This window comes from Protopterus annectens, chromosome 6.part0 (assembly GCF_019279795.1).
Source record: "Protopterus annectens isolate FY-2018-M chromosome 6.part0, PAN1.0, whole genome shotgun sequence".
NCBI classification, from domain to species: Eukaryota; Metazoa; Chordata; order Ceratodontiformes; family Protopteridae; genus Protopterus; species Protopterus annectens.
Genome location: NC_056737.1, coordinates 1,040,869,611 through 1,040,891,901, shown reverse-complemented (window position 1 = coordinate 1,040,891,901; position 22,291 = coordinate 1,040,869,611). Strand labels below are relative to the sequence as shown.

Genomic DNA, 22,291 nt, shown 5'->3' with positions numbered 1-22,291 from the left:
GAGAAAACGCTTTCCTCCGTTACAATTTTGGAAGGAATTTTGAATAAGGTGGTACTGCATTCTTGGGCATGAATAAGGGAGTTGCTTCCCTAACTGGGAGATTGTGTCTCTGTGGTGGACAACAGCCTAAGTTTAGGATTTTGAAAAGAATCGATGCAAGGACAGCGACCTGATTGGGGATAGGCAGCCATTTGCATTTTTGTAAAGACAATCGTGACTGATCAGCCATGGGGTACAAACCGAAAAAAATTATTTAAGAGTTTGAAGTGTGTGCGCATTTTATGAGGAATGGACAGGGAGGTCTGGGAGGCCATATGCAAGTTTGGGAATCAGGGCTTACCTTGCAATGGCAGTTCTCCAGAAGTGGCTTTGAAGGAGGAGAGATCCTGTAACAAAAGTTTAAGTTGGGTTAGCATTTTATTAGTGATTAGGTTTAGGACTAAATCAAGGATTAGGCCTAAATATTTCTTATTGGCACCATTGGGTATGGGGTTATTGCTATTGTGTTTGAGAAATTTGATAAATTTCACAAAAAAAAAACTCCTTAATACTATACTGCCCTTGGATGTTTTAACCTTAATAGCTCTGTACCTCCCTGGTACATCTTGTATTTAAGTTTTAGCATCCAGTTTAGATTATGAACAAACATTCCAGCCATTCCTTCATTTATACAAAAAGCCAACATCTTTCATGAGAGTAGCATCTTGTATGAATAGAATATTTGATTTTTCCTCCATCATCACCTAAAGTACAGTTAGGTAAGTAAATTTACCACAACAGAAGATGTCTGATTGATTGCTGTAGTAGCCTTAGCTGTGTGGGTTGGATCCTGTTAAGGATATAACAGATGGCCAAGCTTCCAAAGCTTCACGTCAAAGCATTCATGCCAACAGAGTGAGAGGCTGAGCCTTGAATGGACAGTGGTTGGAACAAAAGTAGTAAATGCCCACACCCTGGCATAAATAATGCACCAAAAATTGGGGGGGGGGGGGGAGCAAAAATTGCAGCAGTTGTCAAACGTGTAGTTAATGCGACTACTTACACAACAGCCATATTCACCATACTTATCACTGCTGCAGGAGACTTGGCTATACGGGTAGATTACCATGGCTTACTATATTTGGGAGTTGGACGGAGAAGGGTCCTGGAGGCCATGGAGAATGGCCCTAGCAAAGCATGATCTAGACCTAGAGAAGGAATCATGCTTATAACGCCTTGTAAAACTACGTACAGAGGACCAAGCTGCTTTTAGAATACTTCTAGCCCAACCCTTCCCAAAAAGCCATACATGAAGCAGACCTTGGTAGAGTGGGCTTTGATCCTGCCTGGAGTAGTTTTACTGTAGTGAGTATAACAAAATGTAGTAGTATTAGACAACCATTTGTAAATGATCTGTTTTGACACAGCCTGTCATCCTCTTACCTTCACAATAACTGAAGTAATCACAAGACCTGAAAGATTTAGCTCGGTCAAGATAGTAGTGGAGAGGTCTGTAGACATCCAAGGTATGGAAGCACCCTCTCTCCTTCCTTTTTAGATTCAAGAAATTCAACAGGGAGATGGGGTAGTTTGGCTTAAAGCCAACTCTGATAGCATTTTAGGCCTTGAAGGATTAGTTCTCAGACGCTGTCTGAGTGCAAAATGAGATAGGACTAACTCATCGTAAGAGCTTGCAACTCTGACAGTCTTCCTGCAGAAGTCAGAGCAATTAGTAAAACTGGTTTCCATGTTCAAAACCTAAAGACATCCCAATTAGCTGGTTCAAATGGAACAAGTGTTGGGTTCTCAAAATTTGGAAACCAAGGAGTGGCCACTAGTTTTTGAGGTCTCTTATGCAAAACTCCTTTCAAAACTATCTCAACATGAGAATGCACTGAAGGAGGACGATCTGTGGGCTGACATGACCGATAAATTAACCTTGAAAGAGAAATAAGAAAAGTCATAGGATAGTAACTTCCAAAATGTTGAAAAAGCACTGAATAACTAGACTGTAATATTCCAACTAGTTAATACTACAGCTAAGGGTGCTGGTTAGTTGTAGGCACCAACTAAGCAAACTTTTTCCATTTGCTAATATATATATATTTTTTTTTTTTTAGTAGCAAGCTTTCTTACCTGCATTAGTACCTGCTGCATGTACTCAGTAAATAGGTGGACGTTCTCAGTAAACAAGTGCCTAAAAGGAACCTAGGGACTCTAACACAGCGAATCCATTGAAGTTAATTGGGATAAGGGTGTAGCAAACATCCCTGATCTTGTGCAAGTAGATTCATTCTGTGAGGAAGCTTGTAGTAATTCCCCATTTCCTAAAGGGAGAAAATACAGCTGTGTAAAACATTACCATAACAATAGCTACCCTTTTCACTGCTACAATACTGATAAACATGCGGGATCTCCTGCCAGGGCTAGTCCAATGCCCAGCCAGTATACCAAAGCCTTTACTTCCTCCTGGACATTGGGCTGTCCTTGGCAGGTGATCCCATATGGTAGGAATACTGCAAAAGTGACATGGAAGAACATCCACTGTTGCCTGAGCCAAAAGGGAGTCACCACAATGATTTTGAGGGATTACTTCTGAATCTTCACAAATACCTTGTATATTAGTGAAGAGAATGGAAAAACATATAGGAACATGCCTTTTCATTGGACTTCCACCAGGCCTTCATGTATCAAGTTCTGGAACAGCATCTTGCCAACTGATTGTTCAGAAAGGAGGCAAAGATCTACTTGAACTCCCCACAGATGGATCAAATCTTGGAAGAACCCCACAGATGAATCAAATCTTGGAAGAACCCCTGATCTAGTTTCCATCCAAGAGGATCTGCATTTGTCCTTATCTGCTCATTTGCTATACAGTTTTGCTCTGATGGAATGCAGCATGCCTGTAGAGTGAGACTGTGCTGTGAAGCTATAGCCCAACTTAACATGGTTGGTCTGCAAATGGGGTACAACACATTTCCCCTTGCTGTTGATTTACCATAGGATTGTGGTATTGTCTGTAACAACTTGAAGTCCTGAGGACCAAAACTGATAGAGAGTGGAGTGCCTTCATCGGGTCAATCACTTTTATATTTTTGTGCTTCACCTGTCCTTGGTGTTCCACGCCCCCCCTGCACTTTTATCCCTCCTGAAACTGTTCCCAAAGTAAAGTCTGAAGCTTCTGTGGTGACTGACTGCTTTGGAGCAGGGATGGAGAAGGGGAGACCTGGATTTAAGAAAATATACTGTCTTTAGCTTGATGGTTTTTCCGACAATCCCACAGCACTGAGATTTGAAAAGACAAGTAATGTTGGTGCTATGACCAGAGAGACTTCAGATACCATTGTATCCTTATATGGAGTCTTGGCAGGGTATCATGAGCATCAGGTGTCATGAGAACACCTGAAGTATTCCCTCTCAGCTACTGACATCTGAGTGGAAAACCGTATAAACAGATCTATTTTTTTTTACCTGTGGAAGAAGCGCTCTTTGAAGTGCCGTCTCTAAGCTGATGCTCCAGGAAAACAATTCTGTGTGGAGTCAAAAAGGATTTTGAGATGTTCTCTTAGAATCCCAGCATATATCAGCACACAGACACCATTGTCTCAACGCATAAGCCCCTAAAGCAAAACATATCAAAAGTCTTGGTCAGATGACTCCATAGTGAGACCACAGATGTCCCCTTTACCAAACTGGGCAAGAAGGTCACAGTCAACCTCCCATCAGGTGCCAGGATCAGAGGATCTGACAAATCACGGATGCACTCAAGTCACTCAACATGTACCATTATGACTCAGTCATAGTCCACGTTGGAGTGAATGACTTGAGATGCATCTCTCTGGACTATTTGAATAGAGGCATGATGGAACTGTGCTTGTCCCAGACAGGTAATATCCTTAGCTCTAAGCAGCATCCTTCCCTCACCCAGAATGATGCCACAATATAAACAAAAAAAGACAACTGACTTCAGTAATTGAAGTAGCTTCTTGTGTCAGTCCAGGGGGATCCAGTATCTGTCAGCCTGGGAAGATATAGTAGACTGACCTTGCTGCGTTGCTAAGCATGGTCTGCACCTGTCCCAAAGGTACAAGGGCCTGTAGTAGCAAAGGCTCTTCCTTCCCTCATAGTGTCTTTTTTGGCAATGTGAAAACAAATTTTCCAATGTAACAAAATTGGAAACACAAACTCAGGGTCATGCTGAGTTTAAACATGAAACTGCACTCCCTGGAAGCACTCCTCACCTTGGAAGATGCTGATGTCTGTGCAGTTATCAAGACGTGGTTCAAGGTTCCTGAGAGCACCCTGGCTGTGCAAGGCTACAATGTCTTCCACACATTTAGACCTCGAAATGAGCATGAAGAAACCAAAGATATAGGTGTATCCTTCATATGTAGGTACTAGGCAATCGGCCCAAAGGCCTATGTAAGCCTAGCCAGTAAAATTCCATGGCTTATGCCACACAAGAAAGTTATTTTTCTGTGCCACTGTTGAGCAGAGACACAGAAGTGGTCCCCGAGGTGTATTTCCTATTTCCCATCCACTCAAGATTTTTCTTTAAGAGTGCTAATGAGGAACTTTGCTTGACCTAGATGGGTAGCTTGTTCCAGAGTATAGAAATCTCTGGGACAGGAATTTATCCCTCCAGCATGTCCTGTTTATTGTGGTGACAAGGTTTAGGTCCCTAGAGCGTGTATATCGGAGAGATTGGGATTTCTTTAGGTGTAGCATTGTCCAACAGCTCTGGGTTTGACACAGCTTTATATGTTAGGCAGAGATCACCTCGGAGTAGGCGATATGCTATGGAGTAGAGAGTTTTTTGAGGCGGTCAGTGTAGGACATTTGTTTAAGGCCAGTAATCCTCTGAGATACTTCTGTGGCCTTTCCAGCTGCTGCAGATGTCTTGTGAGGTACAGTCCAAATGGGGCATTGTACTCTATAATGGATCTGAGTGACTAGTAGAGGGGAACAATAACCTCTTTTTTCCTGGATGAGAACCCTTTTATGATGAGGTGTGCCATGTAGAAGGACTTCCTGACTACTGTGGTGATGTGACTATCAAAGGAGAGACTACTGCCCACCTGGGTCCCAAGGTCTCATCACGCATTCAATGTTACGTAGATTGCTGCCTATGTGGTAGTTCATGGGTACAGAGTTTTTACCAAAGGGGATGACATTGCACTTTTTGGCATTGAGCTTGAGACCATGGCTCTGACACCAGGCATCTGTCTCAGTCAGGCCCTTCTGTAGGATGTCCACATCATTTGGGGACTTTACTATGGCTCCTAGTTTGCAGTCATCTGCGAACTTCGTTAGCCAGAGGCCTTCTGTGTCAGCCTGTACTTCAGAGAAGTAGATACCAAACAGGAGAGATACCAGGATGGAACCCTGTGGTACTCCGCTTGTCACTGCTTTGAGGTCAGATTTGGAGTGCAATTTTACAGTGTGGGTTCTGTCAGTGAGCTAGTTGTCAACCTATCTTGTGACGTAGGGATTTATACCTAATTTAGTGAGTTTAGCTATAATTCCAGAATGGGGGATGGTGTCAAAAGCCTTGGCGAGGTCAAGATAGGCTGTGTGAACCACCTTACCCTCATCCACGGCTTTGGGGACTGCCTCAAAGAAGTCGATCAGGTTCAGGAGGTATGATCTGCCTTTCACAAACCCGAACTGGGTGGGATCCAGAGTTTGGAGGTTACCAATGTCTTTGTTTAGGAGTTCCATGATACGTTCTATGGCCTTACAGACCAGGCTCATCAGGCTAATAGGTCGACAGTTCCCGGGATCAGTGGTGGCTCTCCCTTTGTGGAGTGGGATAACTGTTGCTGTGCGCCATTCAGTGGGCACAAAGCCTGATAAGAAGATATTATTGAACATGATGCTTAAGTGGGGAGCCAGTTTGTTCTGAAGTTCATGTAAAACGCAGCCTGGGATGTTGTCCGTTCATAAAAAACAAATACACCAACAATGGTCAAACAGCATGACTCTCAAACAACTCCATGTCCAATTAACTGTTGGGAAATTACCATATCCCTTCATTGCTAGCTATAGATCTCCCCCATCATGAACTAGGATTAATCACACTGCCTACCTCAATTTACTAGAATCCCTCACCATACAGCCCAACACCTTCGTCATGGGATATTTCAACTATCCTTCCATAGACTGGGGGACATACACAAGTAAAAACATGCTTGCCCAGAGGTTCTTGGACTGACACAAATGCTCTGGAACAGATAGTCTACACCCCACTAGGAGCTCTAATGTTCTGGACATAGTACTCACTAACACAGGGGGGGGGGGGGGGCACTGTACTTCTATATTTGTGATACCATCTCTGGTTAAGTCAGACCGCACATCAGTCTCGGTTGAAGTAACTGCTCAAAATGACACCCTCACAGGAACAAAAATTATAAAACCTTTACCAAATCTAACTACAGCCTACTAAGCGATTGTATAAAGCTTCATACCTCCCCACAACTGCAGACATCAATGATCACTATGCAGAAGTATATGCAAATGCCCTGTACAAACACTTAAGTGACTGTATAAACTCTGCTATACCTGGCCAGATCAAAACCAGGCCTTCCCCATAACAAGCCACTGTGATGGACTTCAAATATAAACAGATTAAATAAGAGAAAAAAGCTGTTGTCCAAAAACAAGATGGGTATCACTCTGCAGAGGAAGAGTTCCCTCCTAAGCCTAAACAAGGAAATCAGAAATCTTGTAAAGTTTTCTAAAGCAAATTACGAAACTAAAATCACATCCCTAGCCAAGGATCATAAGACATTCTTTATGTCCAGAGCCTAAAAAGGAAGGTATCACCAACCTAACAGCTGACAGATTCAGCCCAAACAAACCCCCTATCCCCACCTACCATATCCCAAAGCATACCCGACCACCAGCCCTCTGCCTAGTATCTCTAGAGAACAGGTCAGCTATTCTCTCACCAAGGCCAAAAAACCAGCCTCAGTGGAACCAAATATCCCAATTTGTTTACTAAACAATCTAACAAGACCTTGCAGACCCACTTAGCATTTTCATTGATCATAGATTGAAAACTGGCTAAGTTCCTGCAGAATGGAGACCAGCAACAGTAATCCCTCTGCACAAAGGGAGCCATCAACTGACCCTGGGAACTACAGACCTACAAGTCTAACCAGCCTCATCTGCAAGGACATGGAAAGAATCATTGATCTCAACAAGGACACACAGTATGTGACCTCCAAATGCTAGAACCAACCCAGTTTGGCTTCATTAAGGTTAGATCATGATTATTAAACCTGGTAGCCTTCTTTGACAAGGTCACCAGAACTATGAATAAATGCAAGACTGTCCACGCAGCCTATCTTGACCTTGCCAAGGCTTTTGACACAACCACTCACTCTGGCATCCTTGAGAAACTCTCCAGCTGGGGATTAACCCTTACTGTACTAGATGGGTATCCAACTGGCTCACTGACAGCACACAGTCAAAACTGCTGACTCAACCTCCGCTGGTAGAACAATCACCAATGGAGTAACCAAAGAGGTCTGTGCTGGGCCCCTTACTGTTTCTCATTATTCCTCAGAAGACCAGGCCATAATAGATGGCCTCTGTCTCAGCAAGTTCTCTAATAACTGCAAACTGGAAGCAATCAACAATGTCAACATACTGCAAGAAGGGCTAACAAACAAATGATTGGTGCCAAAGCAATATCAAATTAAATGCAAAAAAAATGCATTATTCCCTTTGGCAAAATGGAATTCACTACAAATTACAATATTGACAGCACCCCCCCCCCCCAGTTCCAATCCAGTGGTGTGAGACTTGGGAATACAGGTTGATAGCAATTTGAATTTCAACCAAGTTTCCACAGTGGTAAGGAAAACCTTCTACATAGCGCACCTCAAACAAGGGCATAGCATGCAGGTTAAGGGATTTTTGAACTCCACTGTCCTCAACCCTTATCAGACCACTAATAGAGGATAATGCACCCTTTTGCATGTACCTCACCAGACACCTGCAGCAGCTGGACAGACCCTCAGTGGTTTCTTAAAAAAAATACAGGGACTCCAAACCATGACATATGTGGAAAGGATGAAAGCCCAGTCTCCATCTTATAATCTGCTGAGAAGCAACTTGTGCCTGGCCTACAGGGCAATCTCCAGACATGCCCTAATGGAAATGGTGCACATCCGCAAGTCAAATGGCATAAGAGTCACTCACTCTAGGAATGTGCTGCTTCTCTGGAACAGACTTCCTATTCATGTAAAAAAAGCTCCTCACTGATCTTAAACACAACCTAAATAATTGGATGGGAGACCACAAATTTACCCCTGGGGTGGTATCCATGTCCCTTCATGGACAAGGGTAGCCGGTGTTGATCACAGGCCCACCCTGTTCATAAATTCATTCTGCATACTACCCAAAATGAATAAATGGAAATACTTGGAATTAACATGGCTAGGCTTATAAAGGCTCTAGGGCCACTAGCCTAGTAACCTTCTATGAACCTATTTGCCTATTGAAGAAAGATCTAAAACTGGTCTCCAGGTATTTTTTCTTTCTTTGACACTAAAAAAACACCCTTCAATACAAACCTTTCCCAAAATGATGAGGATCTGATGCTATCACTCCCTGGGACAGCATATAAAGTATAGGGAAATAAAAATTCAGTTCTGGTTTGGTGGATAAAGGATTACCTCCTGAGAGAGAAGGATGTCCTCCCACTGCCATCTGTAATCGTGATGATGGATTTTCAGAACCAGTTTGTCTGAAACTGTTGCCAAAGAGATAAGTGGAGACTCAAACTTTATGGAGGGGAAAACAGCGTGCCAGGGTGGAAGGTGGGAGAAAGGTCCCTTAAACATTTATTCTGACTTGGACTGTCCTTTTTGTGGGGGGGGGGGTCCTGAATTTGTTTTGGACCCCCATTGCCATTTTTTTTTAATTAACATTTTTACACACATTTTATTGAGACTGCTTATTTTGTTTCTTGCTAAAACTGGATGAAGATTTAGAGAATCCCATACATAATTTAGGGAAAAGAGGGCTGAAAATCTTACACATTCATTGAGTCAGCTTACTCCTTTGTCACACTTTTTATAACCTGTACAGTAAACGAACCAAAAATACAAATCTCTACCCAAGGAAGAATTTGAAATCTTATTTCACATCTGGGAGGTTCTAATAATGCAGTAATTCAACCCTCCCCAAAACAGTACCAGTATCACAGCCTGGAAGACTCACTGCAAACAATGAGCTGAGACATGTACAATGGAAGAAATTTAAATTTTAGCATATTTTTCCTCACTAGAAACTGCAGACAAAACATTCCTTATACTTCATCATATGAACCAGACAATTCAAAATTCTGAAAATGAAAGTTGCAGAAGCATACACTTTTTTCCTCCACATACTTAAGTAATAATCTTCATATCCTTATCAGAAAGTGTAGGATGGGAATTAACCAAATTAGCAGCAAGCAGTAGGATCAACTAAAGCTATCGCTGCTAGGTCAGGTTTGGGAAGAGTGTTTAAAAACTTAAGACTTAGGAACCTTACACAATTTCTCTGTCCTTTTAAGATATGCAGGCTATCACGAAAACTGCAGGCAGTGTCATCCTCCACAGCTGACAAAACTGGGGGAATGGGGAAAGTTCTAGAAAATTCTTCTGGAACATCTCAGTATTTTATGAAGGAATGAGAGACTTTAGTGTTCTTCCACTAAAGCACGGGTACATTCTGAAAATAATCTCAAAGAGAACCCACCCCCCCGACAGGGAGAATCAGAAACAGAGCTCACCTTGGAGTCTGAATCAGGAAATTGGGAGAGATGCAGGGTTTTCTGTTCATCGCCCTGTCCAGATTTAGAATCTTGAATCTCTCCAGGAAGAGATAACCCTCTTCCACCAGACAGTAAATTATAAGAAGTATTAAGATGAACCTGAGCCAGACCCAGTATTTCTGGTCTAAGGAAATTTGAGAATTAGATAAATGTTTAGTTTTTGGTTTCTTTTTGACAAAAAAAAATGGTACCAACAGTTTTACTAAAAGGGATAAGCAGCTTCCCCATGGAAGGTCAAAGCATTCTGGCCCTTTCCCACATCTGATAAGAGTGGCTCTCCCTTGCTCATTGAGGGAACTACAGCCAGAGGATGAGGCCAACCCCTGGTCCACAGTAGCTCTAGGTTCTACACCAGAGGGATCCACGGTAAGAGGAATGGTCTGAGGTATAATTAATAGCCACAGCAGAGTCACCCACCTATGAGTAAGGCAAATTGCTAGCCTGCTGGGATTGCAAAAGCTGTTCGCTAAGCTTTTTCTTTTTGTGGCTAGAAGGAATGACAGACCATGGGATTTGTAATCTGTTCCATGGTCAAGCCGAAAATAATGACTCTTTCCAAAGGAAAACAAGCCGCAAGAGTCCGTAAAAATTAAAAGTTTTTATAAATCACCTTTTTCACAAAAAAACACAGTAAAAAGCATCTTAAAACACTCAACTAGCCCTAAAAAGTAAACTAAGCACAATTTCTCCACAAATATGTTTTTCAATTGTTTTAAAAAACTTTTAAACTGACAGGAAAGAAGTGCACTCCCATTTAAAAGTACAATTAAGTCTCATGAGTGTCCATTAAAACACTAAACTCCTAGCTTAAAAAGAACTTTACTGAACAGGAAAGTACAATTAAACAACATACATATACACGCACACATACATACACACACACATATATATATATATATATATATATATATATATATATAGATATATATATATATATATATAGATATATATAGATACATATAGATATATATATATATATATATATATATATATAGATATATATATATATATATAGATATACACACACTTTTTTGTAATGTGGAAGATTTTTTACCCCCAAAAGGGAACTTAACTGTCCAGCAAAGAGACACCACAAGCTGATGGTCAAATCCTCAAAAGCCTGCAGAGGAGCGTTCTCTTCAACCGCTGGAAAGCAATGAAGGGCTCGATGCCCAAATCTGTCTTTTTAGTCAGTGCAGCTCAAACGGACCAAATGGCCTGAGTGCATGGAATGTGTCCTGAAGGTGTGGAAGTTGTCTGGCCGTTGCATATTTGGCAGGGTATAACCCATATGGATAGCTAAAGCTATTGCAGCAGTGATCGAGATGATGAACATCTGATTTGATTTTTAACACTGGTATTAAATCCCTTAGCATTCCAGAATAAACACCATGTATTCTGGAGTCTTATCCTCAGTATCCTGAATATCTCAGCTATTATGCATGTATGTAGCTTATATACTGGGCATTAGTAAAAAATATACGTCTTGCAAATTTGAAACCGTATTCACTCACTGGGAGAATATAAGAAGCTGAGTTATAAAAGATGAAAACAAACTTGTTAGAACAGTAATGCATAGCAGAACTGTGTCTGTTGAAACTTAAGTGACCTGAAATCAAATAAAGTTCATTCATACTTAAAGCGTTGCCTCAGTAATACCAGACTTGGGGTAGGAGACGACCTCTGCCCCAGGACTATCAGTAAAACGCAACACAAACCAGGATCAATTTTATTAAAAGAAATCCTTCTAAGAATTTTAACAGAGTTGTTTTTCAACAGATAAATACTGACAGTATTAAGCAGATATGGTTATCCTCCTTCATGATGCAAGAGCCCACGATGTGCAACAAATTACAGCATACCGAATAGAACCTACTGTGGGATTTTGTATACACACTTCCGTGGAAACTTATTCTCATTTAAGTTTAATTATGAAGACAAACATAATAGTGAGAAAATAGTGCTGCCAAAACCCTTTGTATGTCGTAAGCTGTGACTACATGTATGGGTCTGTGCACTTTATATTCATAATTACAACTACTTGCATGGGTGTGTGCACTTCATATTCATAATCACAGTTGCACTACTACCTTCCTCTCTCCCAGATTACAGCACTGGTACCTTCATCCATGTTCAGATAAAAAAGTGGGTTTAATACTTGGTAAAATAAGACAAAGATGACTTACCCCACCCACACACTGTACTTTAAATACTCAAATAAGAGAGTCAAGATCAACAGTTCTAGAAAAACTGTACAGCAATTAAACAAGATGCAATTCGTATAGCAACTAGTAAAACATGGCAATTGAAAAAAATCACTAAAGCATGCAAAAAGTTTTGTTGTAGTATCTGCTCAGTGCACATTGTATCAGTCTTAAACAAATCACTCAGCATAAAGGTATACAAACACTAGGGGCCACCATCTTTTGAAAGCATGTCATTCTGGTTATAACACTTTAGATCCACATGAAGCACATTCACAAAAGGCAGCAGTCCGTAGCAACCATTACTTGTGCACATAGCCCTGACCCAGTTAATTGCAACCCCATTTACAGTGCACCACCACAAAGACTATATGGGTTAGCTATCAGAAATAAAGCAAGGCATACTCTTATATGTAATGCTTATAATAGAAACTCAAAAATACCATCTCAGGTTAATCCAAGGCCACTATCAGCATCCACTACCATTTATGCTGTACAACAATCGTGGGTCATTTACATCAGGTCAGCTGCAGCAGTTGAGAACAGTCTTAGAAAGTCTGATGCATCTTTTTAAGTTTCTACAAGCTGAAAACAAAGTACAAATCTACTGGCTGTAGAAACTGTAAAACTAAATAGTTTCATTTTTATGGAGAGAAGGCAGCAAAGCTGATTTAAGTAAGGGATGTATTTTCATGGATTAAATGAGTGACATTTGCATGGAGTGGCTTATGCAGACCAATCGGATCTTGTTGCCCTACTGCTACTCTTCCAGTGTTTACAGTTTATCTATGGGGTTCCCTTGGAAATCCATGACTCCATATAAGCTCATTTACCCAGGAGCGGCCCTAGGTCAACTGGTGCCCTAGGCAAAAGGGCTCCACGGCGCCCCCCAACACATTACCTGGTGCCCCTATCCTGGTCTACCTACACCAAATAAATACTGGAAAAGTGCCCCTTCTAGACTGGCACCCTAGGCGGCCACCTAGTTGGCCTATGCCTAAGGCCGGCCATGCATTTACCTTAGGAATAACAAAATGTACCTGCCGATTTGCATGGCCATTTAACAAGTAATGCCCAATTCCTTTAGGTGTCAGACTGTTGGGGCCACCACCTTTCTTTTTAAAGATAGTTTCTGTAAGCAAAGGCAACCTGCACTGGTACTTGTGCCACTCATTTCTACATCCAATCCTCTGCATCTTCAAAAGCTTAAATTCTGGTAGTTTGTTTGTAGACTGGGAGCCCCTTAATATCATCAAACTGAACAGGGCCACTGTTTTCCTTACTTCTGGTAACCCTAATTCTTAAATTCTCCGGGCGATGCCAATGCTGGACATCATCCAGTTTAAGCTTTAACTGGCACCATCTCCTGCATACAGCACTCCTTGTGTTGACACTCTACTGTTTCTGAAACAGTAGTTCTCCCCATTTGTCTTGCATCTTTTGTGGTGGAAACAAGTTTCAAATTCTGTTTCATTAAGTTAGCTAAAGTACCCAATGGTTTTCGGACCTTTTTTTCTTTTGTCTTTCTATGGTGACACCATCTTTGCCCCATTCCACTGCAATATTCAAGAAAGTTATATTTAAACTTTGAAATACACTAACTACAAAAGTGGACCTACAGTAGGATGACTGGATTAGTAGAAAATTTGTAATCGCTGAATTTAGTACAGTTTTCACAGTTAAGCAATGACAATCTTCCCCAAGGACATACAGGTCAAACAGGGCTCACTGTTTAAGTCAATCATGTATTTACACCTAGCAATCAGCCATGTTGACTGCAGCACATTTTAGCTGAAGTCAAATCCAAAAGGGAGAAAAGAGGGGAAAAAAGAAATAACTACCCCCTCTTCCTCCACAACCTTGCCACTACACTTCTAAATGCTAGTACTCCACTGGCACTTGCTCAGAGTAGTTGTTCACAGTTCCCCAAAAATCGCCATCACTTATACCAGTTTCTAAATTATCTTATAAAGCTCATCTCCCCCCCAGCTTCACAAGCTCCAACCTTAGCATGCATGTCAACCATTTTCTTGCTGTTCCTTTATCATGGCTCTGGCTTGGGTCAGGCCTATCCAGCTGAGCACAGATACATTTTTGACTTACTGCTGTCAGAAACCAAATTTTGCTCCCCCTACCAAGTATACTTTGTGGAATATAAGCTCACATGGCCCTCCAAGACTACCACAAAATATCTTGTGGGTACCATCCCTGTATCCCTAATTAGTAAAGTGCATTTAATTGTCATGACAAAACTCTCTTGTTAGCTAAACCAACATAAGAGGGATATCGACAGGAAAATCCAAGAAAGCTTTCACATGAATGAAAAGCTAACCATGAAAGAATTCGAATAGGGTCTATATTACAAGATCGAAGCTTTAGTTAATTGAATAACTAAAGCTCGAGCTTGTAATATCAAAACCGTAAAATGTCGAACGGCCGATTCAACCCAGGGAAGTGCTTCCCTTGGCTGTTTTGTGGATTATGCCCTTTTCTCCAATTTGAAGCGATCTCGGAGTTCATATATTTAGTTAGGGGAGTGTAGGGGGCAAAGCACCCCCACTTGATTTCAGGTCTAAAGATTTTTTTGAAGCAGCCAAGGGAAGTGTTTCCCTTGGTTGAAACGGACTTTCGATATTACAAGATCTAGCTTTAGTTATTTGATTAACTAAATTGTCGATGTAATATAGACACTTTAAATAGGCTTATTTTCCACTGCACAGAACTAATTTTATAAAAAAGCTCACAAAACAAACTCACTACCTGCTTCCCCATATTTCACCCTTACCCACAACCCTCCCTCCACCCAAGCCACTTTCAACCTTGTGGTCTGCAACAAAGGAGACCCATTTATGAAACATTACAGAAACAGACCACACTGCTCTAGTGGCAAGTTGCAATGCTTCTCGACTTGAGTAATGCTGGTCTCTCATCAATATGGGAGAATCATCACCACCAGTCACATTACTGCCCACACGTCTAGATTTAAGCGGATATAAACCTCACCAGCAGAACTTCCTCCTTAATTTGCATTGGTCTCATACCTTTGCACTATCTACAGCTTCTATGGCGAGGTCTCAGAAATATGGAAGAAATGGCTTTGTACTCCAAAAAAGTTAAAGGACCACTCACAGAGAGTAAGCGAGTGACCCTACCCCTATGCCCTCAATCTGCAAGTGATCTCATCTTCTGTAGCAGTAGTTTTATTGTCAAGGCAAAAATCAGAGCTAAAAAAGAAAAGCACCCATCTTCACATCCTATCTGAAGGGATGGGATCCTTCATACAGTGATGTCGACATTTCTACCATCATATATGGGACCAAAGGAGAACAGTGTTTGAGATTAATCACAATTTATCAACTGACTGGATCACCATCGAGAAAGTCCATCAAGTGTCCGACAGACACAAGCAATGGTCACCTCATAATGAAGCTACATAGCAGGTAGTGTGGGATCAGTGCATTAGCCCCTGGATAGGAGCAACCCAAATCTCCATTTAAATGCAGCCTACATTTAAAAATGTAACTGGGCAATAGTGCACCATTTGACTCCACGGGTTTACCACCTTTTAATATCATGGACATTGTGGCTACCTTCCATGCATGAGAAACTCTACCAGCTGTCCAAACCACCAAAAATGCTAACAGATCAAAATACTGCAATAATTAATACACATTTATACCAAGCAAAGGTCTGAGCAGTATTTTATGGAAATGCCCATGACTACAGACACCACCCGTGCACTATGCATTACTAAACAAAGTTGGTGCCTACAGATCATTTTCAGTCATAACCTAAGGTCAAAGTGGCATTTAAAATTTCAACACAATTACATTTGTTAGAGATAACCTGACAGAGTATACCATCGGAAATGTAGACAAAACAGAATATTCATGAATGGATACTGAAGTATGCGAGAAATTTATATTTACAGATCAGCAATAACAGCATTTTATGGTAATGAACATGAACCTTTTACAGTTTAGTAGCATGCAAGGAGTCAAATGCAATATAAGGTTTGCCATACGTGTGGCTTTTTCTCCTATTTTTGGATGTGCTGTACTCTGTAGTGTTCCTTCATTATGGTTTTTATTACTCTGAAACTTTTAATTCTTTTAGACCATGTTAACGTTTTAAGGATATATAATACACAATAAGCTTCTGTTACTATAATTTAATGCGAAAGACAGCTTGCTCTAGTAAGCTATCACTGGTTACTATCTAGAAGAAAGATGGTTCCAAATAAATGTATAGTTTTATAGGTTTGGTGAACAAGCTCAAGCCCTAATGGATTCCTGATGAACCTGACATTCATGAATCCTAAGAAAACAACACTGTCCTTTCTTCACACGCATTTTAGGACTCAAACCTACAATCTAAGCCAAAGTGTAATGACTTATCCATTTGACACTGCTCTGTTAGCTTTCAAGTCTGTCATTTCTATATGATGGCACTGTGGGTGCTTTTCCCTTCACTGTGTCTGGTCACTATATGACTGCAGCTTCACTAGACTGGACTGGTATTGTAACAGTTATGGACATTCAGAAAGAACCTGGCTCTGCTTCTATACAAACTAACTTTGAATTTGAGTGCCACATGCATACCTTGCTTCTGGTGAGGAGTGGGAGACTTATTTCTCATTAGAGCAACATAATTTAATTAGTTTTAAGTATCATTTCCACAGCACCATCTAAAAATAAGCTACAAACCAAGTTAGCAACCAGACAAAATGAGTTTGGTTTTAGGCTAAAGGTCAGATTTTTAAATATTTCTAACGGTGAATAAAATGTCTATTTTGTCAATGGAAAAGTTAAGGAGCAGATGAAGCCCAAAATGATCTCAGCTGACTGCAAAGGTAAATTATGTGCATAACCTGCACATATACATAATGTACATTATATGCTGATAAAATATCTGTATGTAGTCTCCCTACTTGCTGCACCCATCACCTCATTAGCAATTTGCCAAATCAGCTTCTTTACTGAAAGACAGGAAGCAATTATGATTTAAAATGCGGTACCTTTCTAGCCTGAAATATCACTTAGCAGGATTGCAAAAGGCACTTGCATGAACTCTAAGGCTGACGCCGATAAAATACAAAACAGTTGTTGAAATGTTTTTAAACTCTCTCATTAGGAAGACCCTAAGGCAGGTTATATGAGAGCTGTAAGTGTTCTCAAAGGGTGGGGTCTTCTAACTTCTGTTACCACTGGAGTAGGATTCAAGGGAGAAAGGAGTTCTGATAAGTATAAGGTCTGGGGAGTATATTCTACTTAGCCCCTAGTACCCCCTTCATTGGCCCTCTGTATAAATTCTGGAGGGTATAAAATGCAACAGCAGCATACTGACCACAATTTCTTCAAGTATCTACTGCCTTCCAGGCCCCTGCAACACTTCCAAAGTGCTCCACCCATGTCAGTGTTCACATCAACCATTGTACAGTGCGACTACTAATGGAGAGACTCCTGGTACTGAACCCATAACGAACCATCAAGGAAAGCCAGGTTCACTCTCTGAATTCCCTTTTCTTCAAGTGTCCCAGTCATCCATCATACTACTAAAAACTGGTTTGCTGCAGTAGAAACAAATGTAGAGAGAGATGTAACCATCCTTCACTGGGATACCATGATCACAGTGTGCAATCTTACAAACTAAAAGTATCAAATATTGATTTACTGCAATGAATCATTTGTTTTACCAGATGTACTTTGTTTTTGATGTTCAAGAAACTTGTTTGCTGAAAAATAAGATGCAAGACTGATCGCCAGTATAGGACTGCACCCAGAAGGCTCCCACAATGTTATCTTTCCTACCCAAAACCTAAAACAGCAGCAGGGATGCTCTCAATTTCTTCAAATTAATTCATTTTCAGTTTAACATCCTGGTCTTCAGAAGTGTTGAGCATGTTTATCACTGCTACTTCACCTGAATGCATTTTATGTTATTAATAAAAAATAAGGAAGTAAATCAATTGTGCATAATTACAGGTTCATATAACATGCTTCCTTGTAATAAACTATATGCTACCAAATAAATTTATGTTATGGCACATGACCTCTGATCTCCATCAGTTATTAAAGTCTCCTGTTCTGTATTTACATTGCAATTACTGGCAAAATAGTGCCCCAGGAAAAGAATTTAAATGATGCAGAGAATTTTTTTTTTAACCAGGTTAAGTATCTCATATTTCTTTCGATTAAGGTTAGACATGAATGTGGGTGCACATAGGTGCACGTGCACACACACAGAATGCATATTGGCCAATGTAGATCTCCCCTTTATAGTAGAAATTCAGAAATGATGATTGAGAGTTTACTGTATATGAAACAAAAGCTTGTCAACTGGCACACATGGTGATTGGTAGATGCCAGATAACTACAGCTTCTGGTTGCTTGAGAGTTACTGTTAAAAATAGGCCTGACTAATACTGTACCCTGTACTATTTGTTTAGTTTGACTTGTTCTCAGGTTGGGGAGAGGGAACATATTCCAGTCTTCCTTCTGAAAACTCTAAAAACTTAAGGTATATTTCTGCAGGGGGGAAAACAAAATGCAACACATGAAAATTGCACTATAGTTCTTCAATTTTTTTTTTGCTAGTTGCTTGAGTGTCAGTTGTTTGAGTTCCAGGTAACAGGAGTTTACTGTATTTGCATCAGTTTTGGTGAAGTACATGTTGAATGAACGTACATGTCAAACGTATGTAAAGAACTACATACGAGATGAATGCAATACTGAGCACATTACAATACACACGGGCAACACTGGGGAATTTCATGATACTGTACAAGGATCTGTGGCCAAGCATTCAGAAAATGTTGGTGTATTTTGTAGAAAAGTCTTGTTAAATATAATAATGGCTATAAGTAGATGGATTTGAATGGTGTACTACATCTGTGAATAGCTTCTCCAAGCCAAGGTTAGAGAAAGCAATGTACATTTAAATGTTTTCATCAGCAATGGAATTTGTATGAATAAACTGCATTGGCATCAGCTCAGGGGATGTTATTTTACAGTGATCGCCATTCAACTTTACATGCAGAACTGTATCCCTGGGTGTTTGACAGGGTGACTGCAATGCAGGGGATCCAAAGCACCTTACATAAGGACAGTACTATCATGAACTACACTACAACTGGGTGTAGGAATATTTTTTGTTTTGTTTTAATCTCACACTGCATTTTTCTTTTTAACACCTGAAGTGATGCAAATTAACTTATTAGATAGGGTAGACAGTCTCCTTCATTGTGCCAGACTCAAACTAATGTTTTTACTGGTGTGATCAATCAAGCTTGAAGAACAGTTCTTTGTGAAAGGAAAAAAGCAATGCTCCTTTAAAGATGCCTACATAATATTGAAAACCATGTGAATGCCGTGGTAGTGGACTTACCATTTTACATCTGAAGGTGAGGAATTATGAAAAAGCACTCCTCATTAGGTTGCTAGTGATATCGGGGTTATCGGAATGGGATTTCCACGTACAACAGTCACTGTCACACATGATGCAACTGCAGATGAATAAGCTGCACGTGGGACATCATTTCATTTTGGCGTAGAGCCAGAGTCTGGTCAGCACTGTTGTACATCTCAGAATGAATGAACAAGAGAGATCTAAAGCACTCTCGACATATTGACAAGTTAAATGATAACCTCCAGAAAATTAAGCTTGTTGAATTTATATCCAAAAAATGGCAGCTGCAGCTACAAGCTTTACTACAGTTATTTTATAACAATGCAAAATGTAGTGGACTTGGCTTCTATATTATAACACTTCTGTGTCGCAAAGTAGTACAAGCATTTATGTTCTGTTCATGGCAGCAACACCACTGCAAGAAAATCTTCCTCTCCTATAGGCAGCATTTCATGTAATTCCTTTTGGTAAGTTGTTTTTGAAATCATGAATTACTACAGCTATAAATGCTTCCCCAGTTTATATTTGGTTTTTGATCCAGCCACCTTTCAAGTACAGCCATCATCCCCCCTCAGCCATTGATATTGGGTGTTATTTTATTTTAACCAAAATCTATGGTGATAATTATGGAATATGGGCTTTCCTTTATGTATACATCAGGTCCTTCAATTTTAGGATTTAGATAAGTTCTCTTCTACTCTTTCTACTGGCAGAGGTCTACAGTGTGAATGAGGAAAAATAAAAAGCACATTCCCAGTATGTGGCCCTTGTTTTGAAAAAAAAATATGTTCAAGCATTCAAGAGTCCCCTCTTGGCTTCCACCACTTTTGCAGATTTGAATGATCTTTACAAAATTTAGTGAGGAATGGCATGAAACAATTCAAGCTGTGATGCAACTAGTCTGGTACAGCTCAACACTATAATGCAAGTGCTCGTCCTGGAACAAAAGGATTGAGAACGTGAGGACTCATTGCATTTGTGGAATGAAGAACTCTCATTCTGAAGACAAGTCATCCTAGAGTACCTTGCAGTTTGAGAGCTCTATCCATGAATACTGCATTACAGGTTTCAGTGTTGTATACATTTCGTGACATTCTTCAGTTTTAATGAAGCATTTCTTCCCCAATTAATGTGCTGCTGTTGATGGTCAATTGCTAGCCAATGTATGTGCTTGTGTGAGATACAAGTAGATGCTAAAACTGAAGCACAACATAACAGGTATATGGCTTCTACCTATTTTGTCCTAAAACTGGAATAAAGCCATTCCCTGCAGCAGTAACACTCATCTGCTGTACTCTCATATTCATGAGGCCTTTTCTTTTTTGGATGGAGTATGTCTGGTGTTTGTTTAACCCCTGCCAGTCATCTTACTATTTTTGAAATTACCCTGAATTGAGAGTGAATGACTGAACTCCACCAATACTTTCTTACAATTGCAGGATGGTGTACTATGGATGTGAGTGAATGCTCGAAAAGAAAAGCAAATATACTTCAGTGTAGCTTTGCCACTGTTAGATGACTGACATTTCAGACTTGAGTTTTCACTTGAATTACAGACTGAACGTACAAAGCGGCTAGCCAATATGCAACAGGACAACAAAATATATTATTCCAAAATATTTACCCTTTGCTTTTAAATCTACGGGCAAAGCTGCTGAAATAGACTTGGCTGTTTCTACATTACATATTGCATAGCTGGATCAATTCCCATGCAAATAGTTTGGTGATTTTAAATTATCTTTATGCAAAAATCAAGCAACCTTATGTATGAAAATGCTGCTAAATCTGAATATTTAAGATCAAATTAGAAACACACTACCACAAGAAACTAGAATATGAACGGTTGTCATTAAAAAGTAGTAATAGTATTTTGCAATTTACTCCAGTTTGTATGCTGTGATAGCGATGGTGATTCACGGCAAGTTGCATTATTTTATGATGGAGTCTTTTAAACATTGTTCTACTGCATGTATGTTGAAGAAATGATAAATTACTTACATCACAGACTTTCTCTAAGGATGGGACAAAGAAGTCATCACATACTATAGCCAAGGCATAAAACATATAGAGTGCCTGTAAAAGAAAAAAATAGCAGTAAATACATTATCTGTAGTAGTAATCAAACTTCATTTTGATAAATATGGTAAACTGTTGAGAGCTGTCATAATATTTAAAGTGAGAAAAATCATTATGACTCATCACAAAAGCAGCTTCTGTTAACTGGAAAATTGTCTGAACACATTCTGTTACTCCTTTTGATGTGTCAATTTGCTTAGGAAAAAAGTGGAGAAAACTGCCTTGGACTTAAATTGTCTTTAGGGGGGTGTATATTGTACATTACTCAGCAATATCTGCACCATTTTTCTCAAAAACAAACTGTACAGATTTCAGAAGGGAAACATTGTTTACATTTTATGACTGCATAATGATTCAGCATGATTGCATAAGATATATACACATTTCAGCAAATCTTAAGTGTTATATCACTAAACCAAAGCATATTGCAAGTAAAGCTGCCTTTTCTGTTAAGTTTGCTAATCTGTCAAGAGAAAGTATAGTTGTGCAAGTTCTACTTACCCGTAACAGCAGATGTTCAGTGGCATATAGGTGCTGTGACTGCGCAAACTCACCCTGGCAACTTCTAGAGATGAAAATTCCCCATCTATGATAGCAGATAGCCATGTCACATCCATTAGGGAAAGCTTTCTGCTGTCACAGAAAGTCAGTTATTCAGGGTTTTAATACAAAGCAGGCTGAACCAGAGAGTTCAAGAAGCAAGATCTGCCAGAAACTTACCTATTCATGGCCATAAAAACACAAATACCCAAAGCCAACAAGCAGCACAAGCTTGGATACTATCGAACTATTAACA

The 22,291-nt window shown here is 40.1% G+C and overlaps 1 protein-coding gene across 1 annotated transcript in view; it reads right to left on the bottom strand.

Annotated features, from left to right (window-relative positions):
* Positions 1-22,291, bottom strand: part of SLC24A4 (solute carrier family 24 member 4) — a 1,237,943-nt gene that overhangs the window by 1,098,699 nt on the left and 116,953 nt on the right. Inside the window, exon 2 of the mRNA XM_044074649.1 lies at positions 21,418-21,492. Coding sequence (XP_043930584.1) covers positions 21,418-21,483 — 66 coding nt within the window. The 5' untranslated portion in view covers positions 21,484-21,492. The remainder of the gene's footprint in view (positions 1-21,417; positions 21,493-22,291) is intronic.